This window comes from Xiphophorus maculatus, chromosome 12 (genome assembly GCF_002775205.1).
Source record: "Xiphophorus maculatus strain JP 163 A chromosome 12, X_maculatus-5.0-male, whole genome shotgun sequence".
In the NCBI taxonomy this organism is placed as follows: Eukaryota; Metazoa; Chordata; class Actinopteri; order Cyprinodontiformes; family Poeciliidae; genus Xiphophorus; species Xiphophorus maculatus.
The window spans coordinates 1,604,599-1,631,270 of NC_036454.1; the positions used below are offsets into that span (position 1 = coordinate 1,604,599).

The 26,672-nt window shown below is 46.2% G+C and overlaps 2 protein-coding genes and 1 long non-coding RNA gene across 6 annotated transcripts in view; 2 read left to right on the top strand and 1 right to left on the bottom strand.

Annotated features, from left to right (window-relative positions):
* The window catches only part of LOC102232517 (glutamate receptor ionotropic, NMDA 1), a 51,441-nt gene extending 45,014 nt beyond the window's left edge, over nt 1-6,427 (top strand). For 2 of the 4 annotated variants that reach the window (XM_023343349.1, XM_023343351.1), the window contains 3 exons: nt 61-170; nt 245-390; nt 5,374-6,427. In XM_023343349.1, coding sequence (XP_023199117.1) covers nt 61-170; nt 245-390; nt 5,374-5,439 — 322 coding nt within the window. In that variant the 3' untranslated portion in view covers nt 5,440-6,427. Of the gene's footprint in view, nt 1-60; nt 171-244; nt 391-2,887; nt 3,275-3,797; nt 3,900-5,373 lie in introns of those variants that run through there. The other 2 variants (XM_023343352.1, XM_023343350.1) reach the window with 2 other exon arrangements.
* Nucleotides 6,428-13,159: 6,732 nt separating this feature from the next.
* Nucleotides 13,160-15,079, bottom strand: LOC111610262. Its single transcript, XR_002753555.1, has 3 exons — nt 14,976-15,079; nt 14,665-14,765; nt 13,160-14,574 (listed from the first exon to the last, which is right to left on the bottom strand). It is a non-coding gene; the product is annotated as an uncharacterized LOC111610262 (long non-coding RNA).
* A 5,821-nt stretch (nt 15,080-20,900) lies between these two features.
* Nucleotides 20,901-26,533, top strand: kazald1 (Kazal type serine peptidase inhibitor domain 1). The gene is made up of 3 exons (XM_005814348.2): nt 20,901-21,776; nt 25,303-25,463; nt 25,533-26,533. The coding sequence occupies exons 1-3, from the start codon at nt 21,275-21,277 to the stop codon at nt 25,788-25,790; spliced, it is 921 nt and encodes a 306-aa protein (XP_005814405.2). The 5' UTR covers nt 20,901-21,274; the 3' UTR covers nt 25,791-26,533.
* Nucleotides 26,534-26,672: the final 139 nt, after the last annotated feature.

The following is a 26,672-nucleotide window of genomic DNA, read 5'->3' on the forward strand; positions in this document are numbered from 1 at the left end:
CCGCGCCTCAGCAGCTCCACAAAGCCCCGCTTACTCACGCCCCGCCCACTTCCTCCGCAGCTCGCACGAGAACGGCTTCATGGAGGATCTGGACAAGACGTGGGTTCGCTACCAGGAGTGCGACTCCAGGAGCAACGCCCCCGCCACACTCACCTTTGAGAACATGGCAGGTAGGACGCAGGCCCCGCCCTCTCCGCCACCGCCAGCCAGGTGAACCGTAAGCTGCATCTCCCCGCCCCTCCAGGTGTGTTCATGCTGGTGGCTGGCGGCATCGTCGCTGGGATCTTCCTCATCTTCATCGAGATCGCCTACAAGCGGCACAAAGACGCGCGCAGGAAACAGATGCAGCTGGCCTTCGCCGCCGTCAACGTGTGGAGGAAGAACCTGCAGGTAGGCGGAGTTACCTGGCAATGATGATGATGGTGGTGGCGGTGTGTTTCACCTGTTCAAACGCCTCTCCTAAACATCACGGTTTACTTCCAGGAAGCGAGTCTGTCACGTGACCTGTGTGTTGTGTTGTTGTCATGGTAACGCACCGTGAGTGACTAAATCGGGTTGAATTGATGAACAAATGATCCTCCTCCTAACGGCATAGTCAAAGCCCAGATTGACCCGTCTGTTCCCGAGTTGAACTTCATCAGGAAGTTGTTGGGCTTCAGGAAGTGATCTCACAGGTCCAGCAGGTCAGAATCCAACATGGCTGCCGCAGCAGAGACCAGCACTTCCTGCTGCTGGGTGCAGTACGCTGTGATTGGCCAGCTGCTGTGACATCACAAAGCCCCGCCCACCCCCGGCTGCAGCTCAGGATGTTTCTGCGGCACTGGCCAAGATTCACATCACACTTTACTGAGACGCCGAACACATCTGGAGCTTTTATTCTGAAAATCCAGCACATTATCTGGTTCTGGTTCTGGTTAGAACTGGACCACAGGTTCAGAGCGGGAGGGTTCTGATCCAAGTCTTCCTACGGTTCCTCCCTGATGGGTCCCCCGGTCTGGGTCCAGTTCTGCCCATCAGAACCAGTTTCTGTTTTTGGTTCTGTTCACAGATGGTGGATCCGAACCAGAACCGGGTCGAGCCGCAAACCGTTTATCTGTTTGTCTCTTTATCAACGAACCTCATGAGCAACAGAAACAACCAGCTAGCTGTTAGCATGGGGGTTACCATGACGACACAGAGAGGCGTGACAGGCTGCAGGGTCAGAGGTCGGGTCTTGTTGCTCATGGGGTTCACAGGGAAACTGAAAGGTCAAAGGTTAAACTCATGATGATGACACCATGTGACACCCTCCCCCCCTCACGGAGAGACGACATTATTCCAGCTGAGCGTTGGTATAATGAGCCCATGTGATGTCACTTCCTGCTTCTTTGCCCCAAACAGGAAGTGCTGCCTTTGTTTCCTGTTGTGTTTGACCCTCATGTTGTCGTTGTTCACCTGCTGCTGTGTTTGTGGGACGTTTTACCCCTCATCTGGACACACACACACACACACACACACACACACACACACACACACACACACACACACACACACACACACACACACACACACACACACACTCAGCTGACTTTCCTGATGAATGAATTATTGATAATTAGCTTTTTGTCTACAGCCTGGTTTAAAGATGATTTAAAAGCTCTGATGATAAACACTAAGATTCTCTGCTGGTTTAATTTTGCTACTCAGCTAAAAACTCAGATTATTAAAGATCAGAGATTATTCAATCAATCAATCAACCATCAATCCACCTTAATCTGTACAGAACATTTCAGCAGCAAGGCTTTTCAAAGAGTTTTACATCATAAACACAAAGTCATAAAACAGAATCAACAATCAAACATCACATTAAATTCATCATTTATTACGTTTCTAATAAAACTCTAACAGCAGCTTTTAGTCCAGATTTAAAGGATCTCAGTGTTTCAGCTGGTTTACAGTTTTCTGGAAGTTTGTTCCAGATCTGTGGTGCATAGAAGCTAAAAGCTGCTTCTCCTCGTTTGGTTCTGATGCAGAGCAGAACCAGAACCAGAACCAGAACCAGAACCTGAGGGGTCTGGAAGGTTGATCCAGCAGCAGATCTTTAATTGTTTGGTTCTGATCCGTTCAGTGGTTTATAAACTAACAGGATTTAAAGTTTATCCTCTGAGCTACAGGGAGCCAGTGGAGGTTCTGGAGAACTGGGTTTATGTCTCTATCCTCCTGGTTCTGGAGAACTGGGTTATTATTATCAACACACAGAGGAAGGAAGGCAGCAGGAAGGAAACCTGCTGCTGCGCTGAACAGATGGACACACACACACAGTACACACACACACAGTACACACACACAGTACACACACACACAGTACACACACACACAGTACACACACACACAGTGGACCTGCCTCCAGTGTCTGTAGGTTTGGACCTCAGCGGTTCTGTTCAGCTGATTCTGTCCTACAAACAGATAAGAATCTTTTATCTGGATATAAAAACAAAGTGAGACTTTATGAATCGGGTTCTGCTGTTAATGAAGGTAAATGCTGCTTAAGGCCACATGGACACTGTGTTAGACGTCATTATGTTACATAAACGCTTCGTTCTAAATCCGCATAAATCCAGCCGGCGCTCGCTGGACGCCCGGTTCTCTGACCTGCTGGATGAAGCTGCAGCGGCTGAAGCTTCCTGTCAGGACAGAGCGCGCTCAGTAGGACCCGCTGAGGCGCAGCGGGTCGGCTCAGGGTTCTGCTGAACCAGAACCCGCCTGGGTTCAGGTGGAACCGGCTCTGGACCTCCTGATATTATTATTATCATCTGTTACTCATATTTTCTGTGATTTTAGTTTCTGTACATCATTAAAAAAAAGAGTCCTCCATTTTCGAAAGGTTTATTGGCTCTTCATGTGACAGGAAACCAGGTAACGAGAGAAGGGAAGACATGTGGAATCGAACCTACGGCGGCTGCGTCGAGGACCAAGTCCTCCTTATGAGAGTTGTCTGAACCCCTGCGCCCCCACAGCGCCCCCTAGTTAAAGAGTCCTGATGCAGCAGCAGAACCGGGCCAGAACCGGGTCAGTCTGTGGTTCCACAGTGAATCCAGGACGAGGTTCTGATGGCAGGACCTGACCGGACCCAGTCAGCCATCAGCCGTTCATCCAGCAGCCAGAAGAACCGCTCTCTGTCCACTCCGACGTCAAGCGGCTGCCATCTTGTGAGTGGCGTTGCCCTCCTGCTGTCCGCCATCTTGTGAGAACTATAAAGAAAAAAACATAAAGAAACATAAAAATACTGAACATAAAATCCATCTAAATTTTTTTTATTTTATAGTTCTGATTTATCACAGTGATGTTTCAGATCTTCAGATAAATATTAATGTTAGACATATTAGAATAAGAAACTAAAAAATGAAGGCGTTTAAATGACAGTTGTGTTGCTGTATGACAGTTTCATGCTAACAGCTCCATTCTGGGCCACAGAGTCGATGCTCCACAGTAACATCCTGGATGACGTCATCAGCTGTTAGCTAGCTCTGCTAATCCTTCTCCCCTGCTTTTGCCGCTCCTCTTTACCTCTGTCAGGCCGAACGGTTAGAGAGACGTTGGCCCTCCCAACATGGCGGCCGGGCTGACGTTTTGGTTGCTCCTCTTTGGTTCCTTGTCCTTCACTCTGTGTCCTCCGGCGTCCAGCCGCTGCCCATCACTCTCCCCCGGTCCGCTGCCCTCCCCTTTCCCCCTGTCACCCCCTGCTGGCCTGAGTGTGAGCTGCAGTGTCTCTGCCGCCTGTTAATGTGTGTGTGCGCCTATCGTATGATCTATTGTAGGATAGGAAAAGTGGTAGAGCAGAGCCAGAGTCCCAAACCTCTTTTAGGTCCATCACTTCGACCTCCGACCTCAAACGCCGTTTGGCCCCCGGGGACGCCACGGTAAGGACACGAAGACCACCTGTCTTCCATCACTTCCTGTCCGTCCCCTCCTCTTCCTCACTCTTTTATTTCCCTCCTTCCTCATCCCTCCCATCGGCTTCGTCCTCTCCTGTCCTTTCTGTCCCCATCACATCTGTCCCTCCGCTGTCCCACCGTGAGACAGACAGAGAGACAGGCGGCATGTTGGACGCCTGCAGGCAGTCAGGTCCAGCTGTAGTCCCACACTGATCACGTCGTCTTCTTGCAAAGGAGAAGGGAAGAGGGTCAGCCTGTGTGGTGTCCTGTGTCTGTCTCGTCTGTCTCTTCCTGTCCTGTCCCTCTCTGTCTCCTCCACTAACGTCCAGCCTCTTGTCCTCAGGTCGCCCGGCCGAGACGTGTTTCAGTCCTCTAACCCGCTCTGTTTCAGACTCTGGCACCAGCTCTCCTCTGCCCTCTCTGGTGTCCTCCTGTCCTCAGTTGCATGTGAAGACAGAGACAGCTGTCCTCTCAGGGACGGACGCAGCTGCTGGACCCACTCATTTCTCTTTACTTCCTATATGAGTGTTTTTCTCTCAGTGGGTTTAAATGGTGTCCTTACTGCAAACACACACTCTGCCTCTGTCCTCCTCTGCAAGCACGACCGACTGTAGCCTCACACACACACACACACACACACACACACACTTCCTGTTTGAGCAGACAGACTCCAGCTTAGAGCGAACGGCTTCATCAGCGGTGGTGGAGAAACCTGCTCTGCTGGCTGAGGAAGACTCCAGGCTAGAGAACCGGGCCGGGTCAGAAACCGATGGATCAGTAACAGCAAGGCCTGAAACACGTTAAGCTTAATGCCGTCCATTCCTGTCAAGTCTCACGTTTTTCCAGGAAATTTCCGTATTTTACCTCCCTTTCCTGCCGTGCTCCCGTTACTTGTGTAGACTAAAAGCCTCTGTCACCACCCCAAACCTCCCGCCCTGACAGTAGCACCGCACAGCGACATTTCCCGTATTCTCAAGTCCAAAACTTGCCAGGTTTGGCCGTCATGGCAAAATATTTAATCTCTTGTACGCTACTTAGGTTTTTATCGTAGAACTAGCTAGCTTTTTTGTGTCTGTCATGTAAGTGCAATTTGACCAGCAGTTGGCTGGAAGACCTACTATGCTATAAACAAACCGTAGCATCAGATTTTCCCTTTGAGGACGCACTGCCCCCTTCAGCCCTGCGCTGGTACTGCAGGTCAGAGAACGTTAGCTGCTACATGGAGGCAAGACGTCCAACAGGTTGAATCTGGAGGAACCTGGACATGAGGCCGATGGACATCAGTGAAGCTGCTGCAAGACGTCCGGCTTCTTCCACCACTGCTGATAGCCGTTCAGTAGAGAAGCTCCGGATCAGAACCGACCCAGAAAGAGTGAACTCAAGCAGAACCTATGGCTGGGTTGGCGTCCATTTAACATCTGTTTTTCTGTCTCTCCCTGTTTTTGTCCTTCCCCTGTAGCCGTACCCAACGGACATCACCGGCCAGCTCAACCTATCGGATCCCTCCGTCAGCACGGTGGTCTGAGAGAGAGAGGCGCAGAGGGCGAGCAAGCTGCACTGCTGCTGCTGAGCCACACACAAACACACACACACCTTATGTCTTTCTATCTTCACGAGGACTTTGCATTAACTTCCATTAATTTATCATGCATTTCTGTAGCCTGACCCAAACCTTAAGACAGCACTGCTCCTCATGGAGTCCCGGGCTTTGGGCCCCATGAGGAGCAGTGGGTCCTCACAATGTAGGGAAAATGGTCCTTACAAGGTGAGAAGTCCTGAAACACACACACACATATGCTCACACATGTTGGTGTGGGGACATTTTGGAAAATGTCCCCACACCAACATGTGTCCCCATAAGGACAGGTTACCCTACGGTCCTCACAGTCATAGCAATGCACACACACACCCCCACACACACGCATGCACACACACTCACGCATTGCTCCACTTGTAGCCACCAGCTTCCTGCAACCACTCTTTTATTTTGAAATAAGTTGTACAGTTCTGTTTCCTGTTTCCTCTCACACACATATCAAACGTCCTGACCAGTTCCAGAACCAGCTTAGACTGGTTTTAATGGTTATAGCTCATCAATCCATCAATGCTGGTTCCTTTAAATGTAACAAACACTTCCCTGCTGTGACCAATCAAATTCCTGGGCTTTGCTAAGTGGGTGGAGCCTCTGAAGAAGGAAGGAAGCAGCTGTTTCCTCTCCAGTCAGCCTGCAGCGCCACCTTCTGGTCTGGGAGCGCGTTCCTCAGCATTCAGGAATAATTCATCGTTAACTGAGATAAAAATAATATTTATCCCTCAAACTGCAGCGTCTGGCTGTCGGTTAAATTCAGGTCACCGATGTTTCCAGTTCAGAGCTGCACTGGAGGAAATCACACAAAATTACATTTCTGCTTCTTTAATGTTGAAAATTCCCAGATTTTGGGCGTGCCGTGGTGGCACAGGGGACAGTGCGGCCCACGTTTGGAGGCCTTGAGTCCTCGACGCGGCCGTCGTAGGTTTGATTCCCGGACCCTGCGACATTTGCCGCATGTCTTCCCCCCTCTCCTGTCAGCCTGCTGTCCTATAAGGGCCACTAGAGCCACAAAAGACCCTGGAGGGGTAAAAAACAAGAAAATTCCCAGATTTTTCACAATGCAGCAGCTTCATGATGTTGGAAGCTGTGGCGGTGGATCCAGTGGAACCAGTGGGTCCAGGAAGTTTCTGGATCAGAACTCCAAATAGAACCAATAAAAGAGAGAATTGATTTGGAAAGTTATTGGTTAAATATTTGAATTAAAAATGAAGCCAGTAATCAACTGAATTATTAGTTACTAATGTTAATCTTTAATAATAAATAAAACTCATGCGGTTCTGACCCAGAAGTTCAACATAAATTCCTTAAAATCAAATTAAGAAAAATAACATTGATTTACATGAATCATCTTTAGATGAAACTTTAATAATCAAACAGAAAAATAATTTCCTGTAGATTTTGCCTCCAGCTGTTTCCTCATTTTATTGTTTTCAAATCATTTTTCAGCATCTTATTTTATTTGACATAATTAATTTTATTATTATATAAATATTGAACTTTTTAATCCAGATTTTTTAGCTCAGTTTTATTTGTAGACAATGTTATTGACCTAAATCCCCAATTAATAATTCTGAATTCCCCTGTAGCAACAGCGCCCTCTGCTGGCTGGAGTCCGAACAGCCGCCTGAAGATAAACAGCAGAGCTGCAGGAGTTTATTCATTTGAACTCTGTTCAGGTTATTATTTCAGATAACTATTAACAGTTTTAGGATTAAATCAGATAAGTTTAACTTTAGAAAATAATTGAAGAAATTTGTGTATTTAACAACATCTTGTTCTGTTTCCCAGAAAGTCTGGATAACTTTGTGTTTTTCAGTTTTCTAACTCATAATAATGGAATTTAAACATAGATGCTGATTTAGTGCCATCTTGCGGTTCTGATCTTTATTAAATTCAAACAAATTTAAATAAAAACGATAATTTTGCTGCTTTTGACCTGAAATCATGAGGATCAGCTGGAGTCCTCCCTGAATGGAAACTTCCCACCCAACATGGCCGCCTGCTTTCTTTTTCTTTTCTGTCTCATTAAATCCACACACCAGCCGAGAACTCGATCAGAACCGAGCCCAGCAGAACCGGGTCGTGTTGAACCCAATGCCGATGCAGATCCAATGGGCTCTTTGCACCTGCTGCGCTGACGTTACATCCGCATGCACAAATGCGGCTCTTGTTTCCGCTCTGAGTTACCATGACAGCTAGAAAAGACAAAGTCTTATTTCAGACGTAAATAAAACAATACTATGAACATTATTGTCTTCCTAATATAAAGGGCTTTTAAGTTTTCATGGATTTCCAAGCGGTCCTGAATTAAGAAGACGGTGGCTTGTAAATATCCGTCGCTACCAGTTAAAGCTAACGCAGCACAGCAAAGTTTACAGCCTTCACTTCACTCCGGATCAACTTGTTCAGCCTAAAGCAGAAGGTAAAGGAGCCTCCTGTGTTATTTCCATGGACTCACTTCTGTATTCAGCCTGAAAGAGTTTATGGGAACCAGAGAGCAGACCAGAGCCAGACAGCCGAGCTACTGACCCGCCTGTACACACTGCTGGAAACACCGTCCTGCTTCACTAGAAACATGCTAAACTAATAAAGTGAAATAACACGGAGACCTTAAGGAACACGGCCATATTTTTCTAAAAGCAACAACTGAACCTGAACCGTCAGCTGAACTAGAACTCCGACACCAGAGCTGCTCTACTGTTAAGCTATGGGCTTGTTGTTCCTCAGGCTGCAGAAGCAAAAAGCCTGAACCGTAAAATCCCCGTTACTTGGTCTCTGACACTAACGACAATAAACCACGTAATATACTTGAACACAAGGTAAAACATTGTCCGTTAGAATGGATGAAAAATGTTTAGATACATTTTTACAAGAAAAATGTTTTACCATAAGCTAAAGAATAGAATAGAATTCAACTTTGTTGTCATTGCACTGTCACAAGTACAAGCAACGAGATGTAGTTTGCATCTATCCAGCTGTGCTCTACGAGATATAGATATTTATTTACAGATGTACAAGACTATGTATGTATGGACTATAAGGGGTTATAGCAAGAGATATAGATATTGTGTATAAATATAAATATGGGAGCTATATGCACAGATTATACAGAATATACAAGAATGTTAGGGAATGGATTATAGATAAATAATGGCAGATAAAATGTACAGGTTGTATGTGTGTGTGAAGAAAACAGTCCGTGATGTGTGTGTGTGTGAGGATAGTCCATGTGTTATTGTTGTATGAGAGGATAGGGGAGTACAGTCCTTATAGTTTATGTTTTATGTCAGGAGGCGTTCAAAAGCGTGACAGCTGTGGGAAAGAAGCTGTTCCGGTGCCTGGTGGTTCTGGTCCGTAGGCTTCTGTAGCGCCTCCCAGAGGGCAGGAGGGAAAAGAGTGTGTGTGCTGGGTGAGTGGAGTCCTTTGTGATTTTCCCGGCCCTTTTCAAACACGGCTTCCTGTAGATGTCCTTGATGGCAGGGAGCGTTGCCCCGGCGATATACTGGGCAGTTTTCACCACCCTCTGCAGCGCCTGCCGGTCGGAGACAGAGCAGTTCCCGTACCAAGCTGTAATACAGTTGGTGAGGATGCTCTCAATGGTGCAGCGGTAGAAGTTCGTGAGGATCTCTGAGGACAGGTGGTTCTTCCTCAGGGTCCTCATGAAGAAGAGGCGCTGATGCGCCTTCTTAATGAGTTTGGAGCAGCTGGTCATCCAAGTCAGGTCCTCGGAGATGTGGACTCCCAGGAACTTAAAGGTGTCCACACGCTCCACCACTGTCCCCTTAATGTGGATGGGTGGATGTGGGTCAGCGTTCCTCCTGAAGTCCACGATAAGCTCCTTGGTCTTCTCGGTGTTCAGCTGCAGGTTGTTTTTGTCGCACCACTCAGCCAGACGGTCTACCTCCTCCCTGTAAGCGGCCTCGTCATTATCTCTGATGAGGCCGATCACCGTGGTGTCGTCTGCGAACTTGATGATGGCGTTAGAGCTAATGTTAGCCACAAAGTTTAAAGAAAGTAAAACTCACCTTCGTATCTGTGAACGTATAATGAGGCAAACATCTTAAAACATTTCTCCAGCTTATTGTCGGGGCTTCGGATCGATGTTCATCATTAATTGTTACCTTGGACAAGCCCTGCAGACACCCAGTGGAAAGAGACTTTTTCAATAGATCGGAAACGATTGAGCCGCTTTTCCCCAAACGCGGAAGCTGAGGTGCAAAGAGCCCATTCAATGTAAAATGAAGGCTTTAGCCTGAAACAAGCTAACCTTCTAGCAACCCTGGAGGCTCCGCCCACTTCCGGCCGCCATGGCTCTGCTGAAGCCAGGTCCGCCTCCTGCTAGGAATTCACTGGTTTCCAGTCTGGAGGTTGCCTGGGTCGGCATTGCTGGGATCAGGTTCCTGGAGGTTTGAATCAGCCTGCAGACGCCTCAGACTGTGATTGGACTGGGCCACTATCTGTTACTGTTATTAATAAGTTTGTTAATAAAGCTACTTTTCCAACTGGAACCGTTTTAACCTGCAGCTCAGAGACAAAAGAAGCCAGTCTGGAAATGATCATGTGACCTAAACTGGGATTTTTTCTGAGGTCAGAAAAATATATAAAAATCTCCCCCGGGATGTTTTTCCCTTTTTATTGCGTTTATAAATCAGCTGTGATCACCGACCTTTGGCTTTTCTGACCAAAGAGAAGAAGCCTTGTTTTGAAGGGTTTATTAATTAATCGCAGTTAATTGACAGACAATATATTGACCAAATAAGCAACATTTTAAATTATAAAAACGTTTTTTGCTACATGTTTAGCACTGAGATGCTACTGTAGGCTAACATAGCTTCCCTGACAAGCTAACTCCCGTTAGCACAACTTGAATACAACGCTAGTCTTTTCCGACCAGATCGCGGCTTCCTGCTGTTAGCGGATGTAGCTGTGCGTCAGATTCATCTGCACCAGAAACACAACTCAAAGGGTCTGGCCAGAACTTTGGTATGGAATTAATTGAATTAAAATTTTTAAAGAGTTAAAAATTGTAATTGATTAAGTCCTGGCCCTACAAAAAATGCCAAAGTGAAAATCTACAGAGTTAATGTTACAGGAACGCGTGTGGCATCTCTGCTGGTTCCCTTCAGAGGAGAAAAGGCTTTTTAACCAGATGATCCCAAACGATCCGGGGATCTTCCGTTCTTACTGAAGGAGATCAGGTCCGAAGTCTAAGGAGAGTTTTTTAAATCAGACTCTAAAGATGCTGGTGGCGCAGCGGGTTAGCACGCCCCACGTTTGGAGGCCTTAGTCCTCGACGCGGACGTCGCGGGTTCGACTCCCGACGACCTTTGCCGCATGTCTCCCCTCTCCTCGCCCTCCTACTGTAGAAAAAATACGAGCCACTAGCGCCGCAAAAACTCTTGAAAAAAAGGTTGGACAACCTTATTTTTATTAAAGTCACCCAGAACTTTCTGTTTCTGCGCCATTCTGAGGCGAAACGTGTTTCGGTTGTAGATCTGCAAACTGCCGCTTCGGTCCTTCAGGTTCAAACTGATCAAAATATCCTGAAATCAGGATCGTTTCCGCCTGGAAGCGGAAGCTCCGCCCACAGCACAGCGTGGTGCAGCAGAACCTCCGGAGTCTCCATCCGGACCGAGCCGGACCGAGCCGGACCGTCTGCAGGCTCATTCAGCCAGTCGGATGTTTTCCCGGTGAGTCCCAGCCGGCCCGGAGCGCTCAGAACCGGGTCGGTTCCGGTGCTGCACCGGTCCGAAACAGAATCAAAATATATTCTGAATAATAACATCAGTTATTAGATATTATCATGACCATCTTCTGAAAGGAAGTAAAACTATTAAATCAAATGGTTCCGTTCAATTGTTGCACTTTTAATGATTCATTTTTGATTTTGACGTTTTTTGTATTTTTTATTTTCGATGAAATATTTCCGAATTTCACTTGAATAGTTTTTTTTATATAATGCACTAAAAATCCAGCCAATATGTTTACTTTGTTTTGTAAAACTTTATAAAACATTTATTTACATTTTCGTACCAGGATTATAAATTAATTTTCCTTAAATGTAATTATTAATGTGATTACAGTATTATGTTTGAATAGACCAGACATTTTATGACCACAATTTTTAATTCTCCTTAATTAAAATTATTGTTGTCATTTAATTGTCTAATGTAAATTATACAATGTACTATGTATTCCTGTAGATATACTGATTGTATATTAATTTTTATTCAAATTATTGTTATTTGATTTTCATAGTTAAAATTTGACTAAATGTTTAATTTAAAACTTGAACAAACTGTAAGCATCTAAAATGTCAAAACTCAAGAGATCTTCTGAAATTATATATTTCTTATTGAATTCTGTATTTGAAGTTATTTTCACTTTGGTTGCGTCATTCTGGCTCAAGTTGGTAAAAACAGTTTAATTGTTTAATGGATTTTTAAATTGGATCCTAAAATCTGAATCTGAACATCCAGTTACTGAATAATCAGATTTTTTTTTTTTCAGTTGCACTGAAGTAAATACAGGAGCTGAGAAGCAGCTGGTTACAATGGATATACTGTGATGTCACTCTATGATGTCACTGTGATGTCACTCTGATGTCACTCTATGATGTCACTGTGATGTCACTCTGATGTCACTCTATGATGTCACTGTGATGTCACTCTGATGTCACTCTATGATGTCACTGTGATGTCACTCTGATGTCACTCTATGATGTCACTGTGATGTCACTCTGATGTCACTCTATGATGTCACTGTGATGTCACTCTTTGATGTCATGTGATGTCACTCTGTGATGTCACTCTGATGTCACCGTGATGTCACTCTGTGATGTCACTCTTTGATGTCACTGTGATGTCACCGTGATGTCACTCTGTGATGTCACTCTGTGATGTCACTGCAATGTCACTCTGTGATGTCACTCTTTGATGTCACTCTGATGTCACCGTGATGTCACTCTGTCATGTCACTCTATGATGTCACTCTGATGTCACTCTGTGATGTCACTCTTTGATGTCACTGTGATGTCACTGTGATGTCACTGTGATGTCACTCTGTGATGTCACTCTGTGATGTCACTCTATGATGTCACTGCGATGTCACTCTTTGATGTCACTGTGATGTCACCGTGATGTCACTGCGATGTCACTCTGTGATGTCACTCTGTGATGTCACTCTATGATGTCACTGCGATGTCACTCTGTGATGTCACTCTATGATGTCACTGCGATGTCACTCTGTGATGTCACTCTGTGATGTCACTCTATGATGTCACTGCGATGTCACTCTTTGATGTCACTGTGATGTCACCGTGATGTCACTGCGATGTCACTCTGTGATGTCACTCTGTGATGTCACTCTGTGATGTCACTCTATGATGTCACTGTGATGTCACTCTGATGTCACTCTTTGATGTCACTGTGATGTCACTCTATGATGTCACTGTGATGTCACTCTGATGTCACTCTTTGATGTCACTCTGATGTCACTCTGTGATGTCACTCTTTGATGTCACTGTGATGTCACTCTATGATGTCACTGTGATGTCACTCTGATGTCACTCTTTGATGTCACTCTGATGTCACTCTGTGATGTCACTCTTTGATGTCACTCTGATGTCACTCTTTGATGTCACTGTGATGTCACTGTGATGTCACTGTGATGTCACTCTGTGATGTCACTCTATGATGTCACTGCGATGTCACTCTTTGATGTCACTGTGATGTCACCGTGATGTCACTGCGATGTCACTCTGTGATGTCACTCTGTGATGTCACTCTATGATGTCACTGCGATGTCACTCTGTGATGTCACTCTATGATGTCACTGCGATGTCACTCTGTGATGTCACTCTGTGATGTCACTCTATGATGTCACTGCGATGTCACTCTTTGATGTCACTGTGATGTCACCGTGATGTCACTGCGATGTCACTCTGTGATGTCACTCTGTGATGTCACTCTGTGATGTCACTCTATGATGTCACTGTGATGTCACTCTGATGTCACTCTTTGATGTCACTCTGATGTCACTCTTTGATGTCACTGTGATGTCACTCTATGATGTCACTGTGATGTCACTCTGATGTCACTCTTTGATGTCACTCTGATGTCACTCTGTGATGTCACTCTTTGATGTCACTCTGATGTCACTCTTTGATGTCACTGTGATGTCACTCTGCGACGTTGTGTTTTTGTAACGAATCTAGAATCCGCTGATCTGATGTCAGTTTGTTACTGTAGAAGAAGAAGTTATTTCCTGTCTGTAGTTTTCTGTAGATGATCACGGCGCTCTGTGATTGGCTGGTTCTGTGGTCACATGACTCGTTGTAATCACAGAAACCTCATTAATGGCACTTCAGTGTTTGTTGTTCCTGAGCTTGATGTCGATCCTGTTCAGCTGTGATTCTGCATAAAGAGTTTACAGTAATAAATATTTATTTCAGTTTAAACGGCTCGGCTTCCTTTATGTGTGGATGGAGGAATAAAAACACAGGAAACGTTTCATTTGATGCTTTTCTTTATGAAATTCTGTCAAATACAAATTTCTCATCTTTATTTTTTCAAACAATATATTCTGTTAAAAACATTTTCCCATTTCCTTCATCTTCACATGGGTACATATTTAGGTGTTTAAATGATTAATCAGATGAATTGATTATTGAAATAATTGTCAACTAATTCAGTAATTGATTGATTGATGGTTAACTGGATCACAGACTGGAAAAGAACAGAAATGAACCCAAATCTGTACAAAATATAGAAACATTTTATAGTTACGGTAAAAAGTTTCACTTTTTACCAATGGCTGTAAAAAGCCATTGAGCATATTTATATCCAGTTATTGATCAGTTAATCAATAAATAATCCTCTGATCAGAAGTCCTGATTTCTCTCAGTGGAGCCCAAAGTCGGTTCTGGAGGCCCGGCATCCTGCACCTGGACCCAATGATGATCATTAGAGGAGAACTTTGACCTGCTGAGAAGGTTGTTGGTATCAGGAAGGATCTAGATCAGGGTCTCAAACTCCAGTCCTGCAACCTTTAGATGAGCCTCTGCTTCACCTGAACAGAATAATGAGGTCATTAAGGTTCTGGAGAACCGATCCACACCAGGAGGAGGTGATGAAGCCGTTTCATTCCAGTGTTTTGTACCTGTGGCTCATCTAAAACCTGCAGGTCAGCGACTGGAGGCCTGGAGTTTGACCCCTGCTCTAGAACATGCAGGAAGTCGGACCAAAGGACCCGCGTTTTATCTGCAGATTCATAATTTGAAACAAATGATAAAAACATTCACTAAAAGAATGCTGCTATTGACTTTTAGCCAATAAGATATATTATTATTTAAAAGGGGATTATATTATTTATTTTAAAATGTTAATGTATTTTTAACTTTGTATTTATAAAAGCCTTTAATAAAAAATCTGCAGAATTTCTTTTATCTGATAAATGATAATAACTCAAACCCTGGTTGGTTGCAGCTTTACAAGCATTAATATCCATCCATCCATCTTCCTCCGCTTATCCGAGGTCGGGTCGCGGGGTAGCAGCTTCAGAAGGGAGGCCCAGACTTTCCTCTCCCCGGCCACTTCTTCCAGCTCTTCCGGGGGAATCCCGAGGCGTTCCCAGGCCAGCCGAGAGACATAGTCCCTCCAGCGTGTCTTGGGTCTTCCCCGGGGCCTCCTCCCGGTGGGACGTGCCCGGAACACCTCACCAGGGAGGCGTCCAGGAGGCATCCTGACCAGATGCCAGAGCCTCAACTGGCTCCTCTCGATGTGAAGGAGCAGCGGCTCTACTCTGAGTCCCTCCCGGATGACTGAGCTTCTCACCCTATCTCTAAGGGAGAGCCCAGCCACCCTACGGAGAAAACCCATTTCGGCCGCTTGTATCCGCGATCTCGTTCTTTCGGTCATGACCCAAAGCTCATGACCATAGATGAGGGTGGGAACGTAGATCGACCGGTAAATCGAGAGCTTCGCTTTTTGGCTCAGCTCTCTCTTCACCACGACGGACCGGTACAGCACCCGCTTGACAGCAGACGCTGCGCCAATCCGCCTGTCGATCTCTCGCTCCCTTCTTCCCCCATTCGTGAACAAGATCCCGAGATACTTAAACTCCTCCACTTGGGGCAGGACACCCCCCCTGACCCGGAGAAGGCACTCTACCCTTTTCCGGCTCAAGACCATGGCCTCGGATTTGGAGGCACTGATCCCCATCCCGGCCGCTTCACACTCGGCTGCGAACCGCTCCAGCGAGAGCTGCAGATCATGACCTGATGAAGCCAAAAGGACCACATCGTCTGCGAAAAGCAGAGATGAGATCCTAAGGCCACCAAATCGGATCCCCTCAACACCTTGGCTGCGCCTAGAAATTCTGTCCATAAAAGTAATGAACAGAATCGGTGACAAAGGGCAGCCCTGGCGGAGTCCAACTCTCACCGGAAACGAGCCCGACTTACTGCCGGCAATGTGGACCAGACTCTGACACCGGTCATACAGGGACCTGACAGCCCGTATCAAAGGGCCCGGTACCCCATACTCCCGGAGAACCCCCCACAGGGCTCCCCGAGGGACACGGTCGAACGCCTTCTCCAAGTCCACAAAACACATGTAGACTGGTTGGGCGAACTCCCATGCACCCTCCAGGACCCTGCTGAGGGTGTAGAGCTGGTCCAGTGTTCCACGACCAGGACGAAAACCACACTGCTCTTCCTGAATCCGAGGTTCGACTATCCGACGGACCCTCCTCTCCAGGACCCCTGAATAGACCTTGCCAGGGAGGCTTAAGAGTGTGACCCCTCTATAATTGGAGCACACCCTCCGGTCCCCCTTTTTGAACAGGGGGACCACCACCCCAGTCTGCCAATCCAGGGGAACTGCCCCTGATGTCCATGCAATATTGCAGAGTCTAGTCAGCCAACACAACCCTACAACATCCAGAACCTTAAGGAACTCCGGGCGGATCTCATACACCCCGGGGCCCTGCCACCGAGGAGCTTTTCAACCACCTCGGCGACCTCGTCCCCAGAGATTGGAGAGCTCAACCCAGAGTCCCCAGGCTCTGCTTCCTCAGTGGAAGGCATGTTGGTGGGATTGAGGAGGTCTTCGAAGTATTCTGCCCACCGACCCACAACGTCCCGAGTAGAGGTCAGCAGCACACCATCCCCACTATAAACAGTGTTTGTGCTGCACTGCTTCCCCCCCCTGAGACGCCGGATGGTCCGATCCTCGGTTGCAGAAACTGGCTCTTGGGACAAGCATTAATATTTCCTGAAAATCACAATGAAAGTTTCAAGTTAAAAAGGTAAAAACAAACTTAACACCTCATGGATAATAAATCCTCTGGTTGTCATGGGCGACAGACAAAGTAAAAAATAAAGTCAATTCTTGGTTAAAAAGTAGAAAGTACATCTTGTACTTTCTACCTGTAACACCAAGGTAGTATAATATTATATGCTAGATTAAAATCATTTCAGGATGTTCTGCTGAAAGGATCTTAATGGAACCTGAACCAGATTCTGCCTTCGTGGTTCTTAATGAGGCGAAGCTCAAACCTGCAAACGTAAAAAAGAAATGTGAACTAAAGCAGGAGGCCGACGCCGCGCCGACCTTCAGGACGGCGCCGACCTTCAGGACGGCGCCGCTCTGTGCTACCCATGAATCCGTCCTAAAACCTGACGACGTAGCGCCGACGGTCAGAACCAACCGGACCCGTCCAGCGCCGTGTCGCCGCCCATTCCACCAAGCAGGATGTGGCTGATAAAAAAACAACAATCTGGACAAATCGCTACTGCAGAGCTACAGGCCGACCTCTGACCTCTGACTCATCAGCAAAGTTACTGAAAAGCTTCAACTGTTAAACAGCTTCCTAACTAAACCAGCCGCTTTGACTCCTTCCAGTCTGGTTTCCATGGTTACCACAGCACAGAGACTGGCCTAGTCAAAGTGTTCAATGACATCCATATAAATACGGACTGTGGGAGAACCACAGAGCTGGTTCTGGTTGTGGTTCCGTTGGACCTCAGTGTCTATCATTTTACTGAACCGACTGGAGAGTCGGGTCGGACTCTCTGGTTCAGAACTCAACTGGTTTGAATCTGACATAAAGAACTGGGATTTCTCTGTTTCAACTGGAAACTTTTCATCAGAGGTCAAAGGTCACATGTGGGGTACCCCAAGGTTCAACCCTATGCTCCCACTAGCTCAGGTTATAACAGGAAATAATATTAGCTACCATAACTATGCAGATGACACACAGCTCTACATTACAATGTCACCAGGTGACCTTTGACCCCATCCAATCACTGAACAGAAGCTTAGAACAGATAAATGTGTGGATGTGCCAAAACGTTCTCCAGCTGAACAGAAACAAAACTGAAGTTATTATTTTTGGACCTAAAGAGGAACAATCTAGAGTTATAGATCTAGAGTCAATGAACAGCTTCAGTTATTACAACTAAAACCTAGAGGTCAGCCCAAAACCTGGGAGTAGTGATGACCTCTGACCTCTGACCTGACCCTCCAGAGCCACATAACGACGGTCACAAAGTCGCCTTCTATCAGCTGAACAACATCTAGATGACTAATGTCTCAGTGAGATCTAGAGAAACTCATCCAGTCACTTTGAATCTGTCCAACAAATCAATCCTCCAGCTGCAGCTGATCCAGAACGCTGCTGCTGGAGTTCTGACCAGAACCAGGAGGATAGAGACATAAACCCAGTTCTCCAGAACCTCCACTGGCTCCCTGTAGCTCAGAGGATAAACTTTAAATCCTGTTAGTTTATAAACCACTGAACGGATCAGAACCAAACACATTAAAGATCTGCTGCTGGATCAACCTTCCAGACCCCTCAGGTTCTGGTTCTGGTTCTGGTTCTGGTTCTGCTCTGCATCAGAACCAAACGAGGAGAAGCAGCTTTTAGCTTCTATGCACCACAGATCTGGAACAAACTTCCAGAAAACTGTAAACCAGCTGAAACACTGAGATCCTTTAAATCTGGACTAAAAGCTGCTGTTAGAGTTTTATTAGAAACGTAATAAATGATGAATTTAATGTGATGTTTGATTGTTGATTCTGTTTTATGACTTTGTGTTTATGATGTAAAACTCTTTCAAAAGCCTTGCTGCTGAAATGTTCTGTACAGATTAAGGTGGATTGATGGTTGATTGATCTGGAATCCTTAGCAACATTTTGTTCTGCAGTTTCTGGGTTTCTAAGTCGTTTAACTTTACAAGACCAAGGAAAATATCTTTGCTTCCTTCAGTACCAATGTTCCTACATGCTGGAGAACTCTTACTATTGATTTTCCAGAGTTTAGACTGATCCTGATCAGGAACCATACTTTCTCCATAACCGCCAGCAGCCATTGTACTGGCTCCGTGCTGTCTCTGTGTTACATTATACTTCATTGAGTTTTTAATAAGCTATCCAAGACAGAGTCCCTTCATATCAGAGCAGGACGTAATGTTCTGGTAAGACTTGGGTCCTCTTCGGTCTCATCATAAAGCCAGTTATAAAAGAAACTGGGATTTTCCACCAGTTCATCCCGTTTTCCAAAGTTCCCAGAAGCAGCCCTGACTTGCTCCAAGTCTCTAGGGTCCTTTGGGAAACGGGAGAGTTTGATCGGGTTGGCCAGATAGACCTGTATGACCATCCGGACCGGCGACAGAGCCAGACTGATCTGGGATAGGACCGGAGCAGGACCGCCCTCAGACCCAGAACTCCCACAGCGGCTCCACTTTCTACAAACGGACTGACTTCAGGGAATGAGGCGCCGCTTCTCCAGTTCCTGCAGTGACGTGTTCATGGCCTTCAGCATCTGTTCGAAGGACTGTCGACTCTTTGAAAAATTGTCTTTAAATTTGTTTTCCAGCTGACCATTGTTCTCCTGTTGAATGAATCCAGTTATCCTTAAGACATTTGTTGAGTTTCCAAGTTTAGGCCTGAGTTCAGGTCTATTAAAGAGACAGAACCATCGTCATGGCCTCCCAGATCTCCTGATGATTCAGGAGGATCTTGTTGTTGAGGCCCAGTTTTGGTTTTGAATTTCTTATAAAAGTTTTCCAACATTTTAGTGTCTTCAATTATTCCGTATTCTTCTGCCAAAATCTCCCCAGCAGGAGGAAACCTTCACCCTCCTCCTGTCATTGGATGTTGGTCAAACCAAAGATCTGGTCTCAGTGGCATGTAGCATGTTCTGGGTTTGTGGATCTAAGGAGTCCAAAGCCGTGAGAACTGGTGGAAATGTCTGGAAATTCCTGGCAGATTCTGCTATAACTGATGCAGTGAAGTACCAGGCCAAAGAACCAGCAGCTTCAAACGAACTAAATGTTTTACAACTGGACTCACAATCAAAAATCTTCTCCACATAAAAAGGATAGTTTGCATTTCCATCTGTTTCTATGCTTCCTTTCAGGTTTTGCTAACTTCATTTGTCTTTTCTGGTCTTATTCTTCAGCCAATCCAAAATCTTATCTTTGTTTTCTGTATTTACAACTTTTTTCCAACACATACAGACTTTCAGGATCAACCTCAAATATCCAGTTACAGACCATCAGGGATGTTCTCATCTTCTCCATCCTGAGGCGGATGATGTTTCCGATGTCCTGAATTATCTACGTAGCATTTCTGAAAAACTCCTTCCAGTTTTTCAGTATTTTCTAGCCACTTTTTCTGTGGGAGTCAGACTCATCTTTCCTCAATCACAAAGCTCCTTCAGATCTTCTGGTCCAGTGAATTGTTCTGGATCTGTGGGCCAGTTCTCTCTGGTCAGACTCAGACTAGGAGGTTTGTCTGGTCGGTAAAACCAGCCTCTCCTCTGCTCTCAGATTTCTGTCTGATTGTTACGACTTGGTCAATAGTTGCCACTACATTCTTGGTGTCGTCTTTACATTTCCATTGGGTCACCCCCTCTGATACGTCCTTAGCAATGACCTTTCTGGTCAAACCTGGAACCTCCTGGAGAACCTAGGGAGCCTGGAATCTCCTGGAACCTCCTGGAGAACCTTGGGAACCTGCGGAAGCGGAGCCGCTGATGGGTTCAGCAGCTGCTCCGCTCGGACCATCCAGCTGCTGAGAGTCCGACCGGAAACACGGACAGAACTCCTTCAAAATAAAAGCTGCTGGCTGTTTGCTGGCCTTCCATCCAGGAACTGGGTGAGGGTGTGTTTCATTTCCTCACCTGTGTGTCTGACTGGAGCAGAACGGGACAGCGGGGTTCTTCCGGCAGGAGCTGAGAAGGTTCTGGACCAGAACCAGAAGAACATGAAATTACTTTGTAAAAGATTTTAATACTAATTAAAATGTTTAAAGCGTTAATATGATTAAATGATTATTTAAAATGGTTAAATTATTAAAATCAATAATCAAAATCTTTTTTTCTGGTTTCGCTGCAGATCGGGATGAAAACCGCGCAGCTCTGTTTTATTTTGAAGGGTCAGACCGGAAGCAGCGAGTTGCATTATGTCAGACCTGACCCGGAGTGCCCGCTGCGGTCCGGCTGATTCGAACCGGTCCCGGACTGTTTGGATCAGCAGCTTTCTTGGGTTTGGACCCGTTTTTATCTCCTGGTTCTGTTGATTCTGTTTCCGGACTTTTTCCGAACTTTTGTTGTGTTTTCTGGAAGTTCGGGTCAGTTTGCCCATTTTTCCAGAGATTTCCCAGTTCGGTTCGGTATTTCCTGCTGGATCTGACTGGAATGTAATTGCGAGTTCTGAAGAGAGGAACATCCGTCAGAACCGGTACCAGCTCCGAGCGGACCTGAAATGCTGGTTCTGCTGGTCCTGGTTCTGGTTCCGGAGCCGCTCTCCTGCCGGGGCGCTCCTCCGGTCCGGTCCTCCATCCCTGACCCGGTTCTGGACTTGGACCTGCTGGAGGAGCCGGGAGGCGGCAACGGAACCGGGTTCGGGCGCTGCGGACCGTGCGACCCGGAGTTGTGCCCGGAGCCTCGCGGCTGCCGGGCCGGCCTGGTTCCGGACCGCTGCGGCTGCTGCGCGGAGTGCGGGAACCTGGAGGGCCAGGCCTGCGACCCGGGGGCCCGGGCCCGGTTCTACGGGCTGTGCGGTACCGGGCTGCGGTGCCAGGCGGACCGATCCGCGGGAGGAGGAGAAGGAGAGGATGAAGAGGAGGAGGAGATGTGTGTGTGCGAGCAGCAGGGGGCGCTGTGCGGCAGCGACGGAACCACATACCTGAACCTGTGTCGGTTCCGAGAGGCCGCCTTCTCCGACCCGGAGCTCCGAATCGCGGAGACGGGTCCCTGCAGGACAGGTAGGCCCGCCCGGCGGAGGGATACCAGAGAAAATAGTTCCGAAACTTTAGACCGAACCTTGAAAAAAAATCCTGGAAAATTCAGAATTATTGACAAACCGAGATAATTTATGAAACATTGTGAGAAAAAAACCAGGAGATTGAAACCACAACCTAACTAACTACCAGCTGGAAACCAGTTCACTACCAGCTGGAAACCAGTTAACTACCAACTAGAAACCAGTTCACTACCAGCTGGAAACCAGTTAACTACCAACTAGAAACCAGTTCACTACCAGCTAGAAACCAGTTAACTACCAACTAGAAACCAGTTCACTACCAGCTAGAAACCAGTTAACTACCAGCTAGAAACCAGTTAACTACCAGCTAGAAACCAGTTAACTACCAGCTGGAAACCAGTTAACTACCAGCTGGAAACCAGTTAACTACCAGCTGGAAACCAGTTAACTACCAACTATAAACCAGTTAACTACCAACTATAAACCAGTTAACTACCAGCTGGAAACCAGTTAACTACCAACTAGAAACCAGTTAACTACCAGCTAGAAACCAGTTAACTACCAACTGGAAACCAGTTCACTACCAGCTGGAAACCAGTTAACTACCAACTAGAAACCAGTTAACTACCAGCTGGAAACCAGTTAACTACCAGCTAGAAACCAGTTAACTACCAACTAGAAACCAGTTAACTACCAGCTGGAAACCAGTTAACTACCAGCTAGAAACCAGTTAACTACCAACTAGAAACCAGTTAACTACCAGCTAAAACCCAGTTAACTACCAGCTGGAAACCAGTTAACTACCAACTAGAAACCAGTTAACTACCAACTAGAAACCAGTTAACTACCAGCTAGAAACCAGTTAACTACCAGCTGGAAACCAGTTAACTACCAACTAGAAACCAGTTAACTACCAACTAGAAACCAGTTAACTACCAGCTAGAAACCAGTTAACTACCAGCTGGAAACCAGTTAACTACCAGCTAGAAACCAGTTAACTACCAGCTGGAAACCAGTTAACTACCAACTAGAAACCAGTTCACTACCAGCTAGAAACCAGTTAACTACCAACTAGAAACCAGTTCCCTACCAACTGGAAACCAGTTAACTACCAACTAGAAACCAGTTAACTACCAACTAGAAACCAGTTAACTACCAGCTAGAAACCAGTTAACTACCAACTAGAAACCAGTTAACTACCAACTAGAAACCAGTTAACTACCAACTAGAAACCAGTTCACTACCAGCTGGAAACCAGTTAACTACCAACTAGAAACCAGTTAACTACTAACTATAAACCAGTTCACTACCAGCTGGAAACCAGTTAACTACCAGCTGGAAACCAGTTAACTACCAACTATAAACCAGTTAACTACCAACTATAAACCAGTTAACTACCAGCAGGAAACCAGTTAACTACCAACTATAAACCAGTTAACTACCAACTATAAACCAGTTAACTACCCGCTAGAAACCAGTTCACTAGCAGCTGGAAACCAGTTAACTACCAACTAGAAACCAGTTAACTACCAGCTGGAAACCAGTTAACTGCCAACTAGAAACCAGTTAACTACCAGCTAAAACCCAGTTAACTACCAACTAGAAACCAGTTAACTACCAGCTAGAAACCAGTTAACTACCAGCTAAAACCCAGTTAACTACCAACTAGAAACCAGTTAACTACCAGCTAGAAACCAGTTAACTACCAGCTAGAAACCCAGTTAACTACCAACTAGAAACCAGTTAACTACCAACTAGAAACCAGTTAACTACCAGCTAGAAACCAGTTAACTACCAACTAGAAACCAGTTAACTACCAGCTAGAAACCAGTTAACTACCAGCTAAAACCCAGTTAACTACCAGCTAGAAACCAGTTAACTACCAGCTAAAACCCAGTTAACTACCAGCTAGAAACCAGTTAATTACCAACTAGAAACCAGTTCACTACCAGCTAGAAACCAGTTAACTACTAACTAGAAACCAGTTAACTACCAGCTAAAACCCAGTTAACTACCAGCTAGAAACCAGTTAATTACCAACTAGAAACCAGTTAACTACCAGCTAGAAACCAGTTAACTACCAGCTAGAAACCAGTTAATTACCAACTAGAAACCAGTTAACTACCAACTAGAAACCAGTTAACTACCAGCTAGAAACCAGTTAATTACCAACTAGAAACCAGTTAACTACCAACTAGAAACCAGTTAACTACTAACTATAAACCAGTTCACTACCAGCTGGAAACCAGTTAACTACCAGCTGGAAACCAGTTAACTACCAACTATAAACCAGTTAACTACCAACTATAAACCAGTTAACTACCCGCTAGAAACCAGTTCACTAGCAGCTGGAAACCAGTTAACTACCAACTAGAAACCAGTTAACTACCAGCTGGAAACCAGTTAACTACCAACTAGAAACCAGTTAACTACCAGCTAAAACCCAGTTAACTACCAACTAGAAACCAGTTAACTACCAACTAGAAACCAGTTAACTACCAGCTGGAAACCAGTTAACTACCAACTAGAAACCAGTTAACTACCAGCTAAAACCCAGTTAACTACCAACTAGAAACCAGTTAACTACCAGCTAGAAACCAGTTAACTACCAGCTAAAACCCAGTTAACTACCAACTAGAAACCAGTTAACTACCAGCTAGAAACCAGTTAACTACCAGCTAAAACCCAGTTAACTACCAACTAGAAACCAGTTAACTACCAACTAGAAACCAGTTAACTACCAGCTAGAAACCAGTTAACTACCAACTAGAAACCAGTTAACTACCAGCTAAAACCCAGTTAACTACCAGCTAGAAACCAGTTAACTACCAGCTAGAAACCAGTTAATTACCAACTAGAAACCAGTTCACTACCAGCTAGAAACCAGTTAACTACCAACTAGAAACCAGTTAACTACCAGCTAAAACCCAGTTAACTACCAGCTAGAAACCAGTTAACTACCAGCTAGAAACCAGTTAATTACCAACTAGAAACCAGTTAACTACCAGCTAGAAACCAGTTAACTACCAGCTAGAAACCAGTTAACTACCAGCTAGAAACCAGTTAACTACCAACTAGAAACCAGTTAACTACCAGCTGGAAACCAGTTAACTACCAGCTGGAAACCACTTACCTACCAGCTAGAAACCAGTTAACTACCACCTAGAAACCAGTTCACTACCAGCTAGAAACCAGTTAACTACCAGCTAGAAACCAGTTAACTACCAACTAGAAACCAGTTAACTACCAGCTAGAAACCAGTTAACTACCAACTAGAAACCAGTTAACTACCAGCTAGAAACCAGTTAACTACCAGCTAGAAACCAGTTAACTACCAGCTAACTATGCTATCTCCTAGCTCTCTGGCCCCATTTGAACATGCGGCGGCCTTAATTCGGCCCCCAGACCTTCAGTATGACAGATGTGATCCAGTTTGAAGTTTAACGGCAGAATTTTTTCATTACAGACTTTTATTTTGAAACCCCCCCGCTTCCTGTCATACTATCAGTGTCTCCTGTCCCCTGCAGCCCCGGTGATCAAGGTGGCCCCCCAGGACCAGGTGAACGGCAGCGGCAGCATCATGCTGCTCCTGTGCGAGGTGTTTGCGTTCCCCATGGCGCTGGTGGAGTGGAGGAAGGACGGCCGGGACGTCGTCCTGCCAGGAGACGACCCCCACATCTCTGTCCAGGTAGGCTCCGCCCCCTCTTAACGCCGCAGCGTCCCGTTCCCTTGGAGACCGGCCGTCCTCTGTCCTCAGGCCAGGGGCGGGCCTCTGAGGTTCGAGCTCTCCAGTTGGCTGCAGATCGAGGGGGCGGAGCCTGGAGACTCAGGAACCTATCGCTGCATCGCTCACAACGAGCTGGGATCGGTCTCCGCCTCGGCTGTACTGGGAGTACTGGGAGCAGGTGACACACACCTGGGAGGGGGGGAGCTTATCCTGTCCAACCTGTCCTTCCTCTCTGTGCATCCAGAGGAGCCGTCATCTGAGAGGCAGCAGCTGCTGGACGACCTCTGACCCCTTGGTGATGATGTCGCTTCCTGTCAGCAGACCCAGTCGATCATAGACTTTTATTTTGGCAGGGTGACAGGTTGTAATCTGAGGGGTTTATGGTGGAATTCAGATTTTCAAAATAAAAGACCCAACAGCTATTTGGGACGACTTCCTGCCGATGCGGCGCAGACTTCCTGCCGATGCGGCGCAGACTTCCTGCCGATGCGGCGCAGACTTCCTGCCGATGCGGCGCAGACTTCCTGCCGATGCGGCGCAGACTTCCTGCCGATGCGGCGCAGACTTCCTGCCGATGCGGCGCAGACTTCCTGCCGTGTTGGAATCTGCTTTCTGTAAAATCTGATAATAAACCAGAATATAAATTTTTTTGTGTTGATCTTTTGATCTTTTTCCTCAAGAAGGATTTTTTCTTCCAGACTCCAAAACCTGGAAACCATGGTAACCATCTTCATCCTCCTCCTCCTCTCTGTCCGGCTCAGGCAGGAATCCATTAGACTGGAGCTCTACTTAACCCTTTAATGGTTTCACTGGGAGGAGCTGAGACAGAATCCACAGGTAGTGTTCACTGACCTGGTTCTGACCCGGTTCTGACCCGGTTCTCTAGGCTCGGCTGTAGAACCAGCAGCTGGCTCCAGTCAGTCGTCTTTCATCTGAGGATCTTAACTCTGAGGTCGTCCTCCACTCAATCATCTGTTCCTGATCTGGCCTCCACACACACACACACACACACACACACACACCAGGCTGTGTGTGTGTGTGAGCCAGCTGTTCTCCATCTGAGGAAGAGGAGGAGGAAGTCCAGCTCATCTGATCTCTGTCCAGACTGCTGGCTTGTGTCTGGTGACTCTGCCAACGGCGACCTTTGACCCTGATTCTGATCAGGACCTT

What these genes read in the sequence shown, in the direction of transcription:
- kazald1 (XM_005814348.2), top strand. Translation starts at nt 21,275, where the DNA reads ATGCTGGTTCTGCTGGTCCTGGTTCTGGTTCCGGAGCCGCTCTCCTGC. An exon ending in GACGGGTCCCTGCAGGACAG is followed by an intron (nt 21,777 to 25,302) that starts GTAGGCCCGCCC and finishes TGTCCCCTGCAG; the next exon opens with CCCCGGTGATCAAGGTGGCC. An exon ending in ACCCCCACATCTCTGTCCAG is followed by an intron (nt 25,464 to 25,532) that starts GTAGGCTCCGCC and finishes CTCTGTCCTCAG; the next exon opens with GCCAGGGGCGGGCCTCTGAG.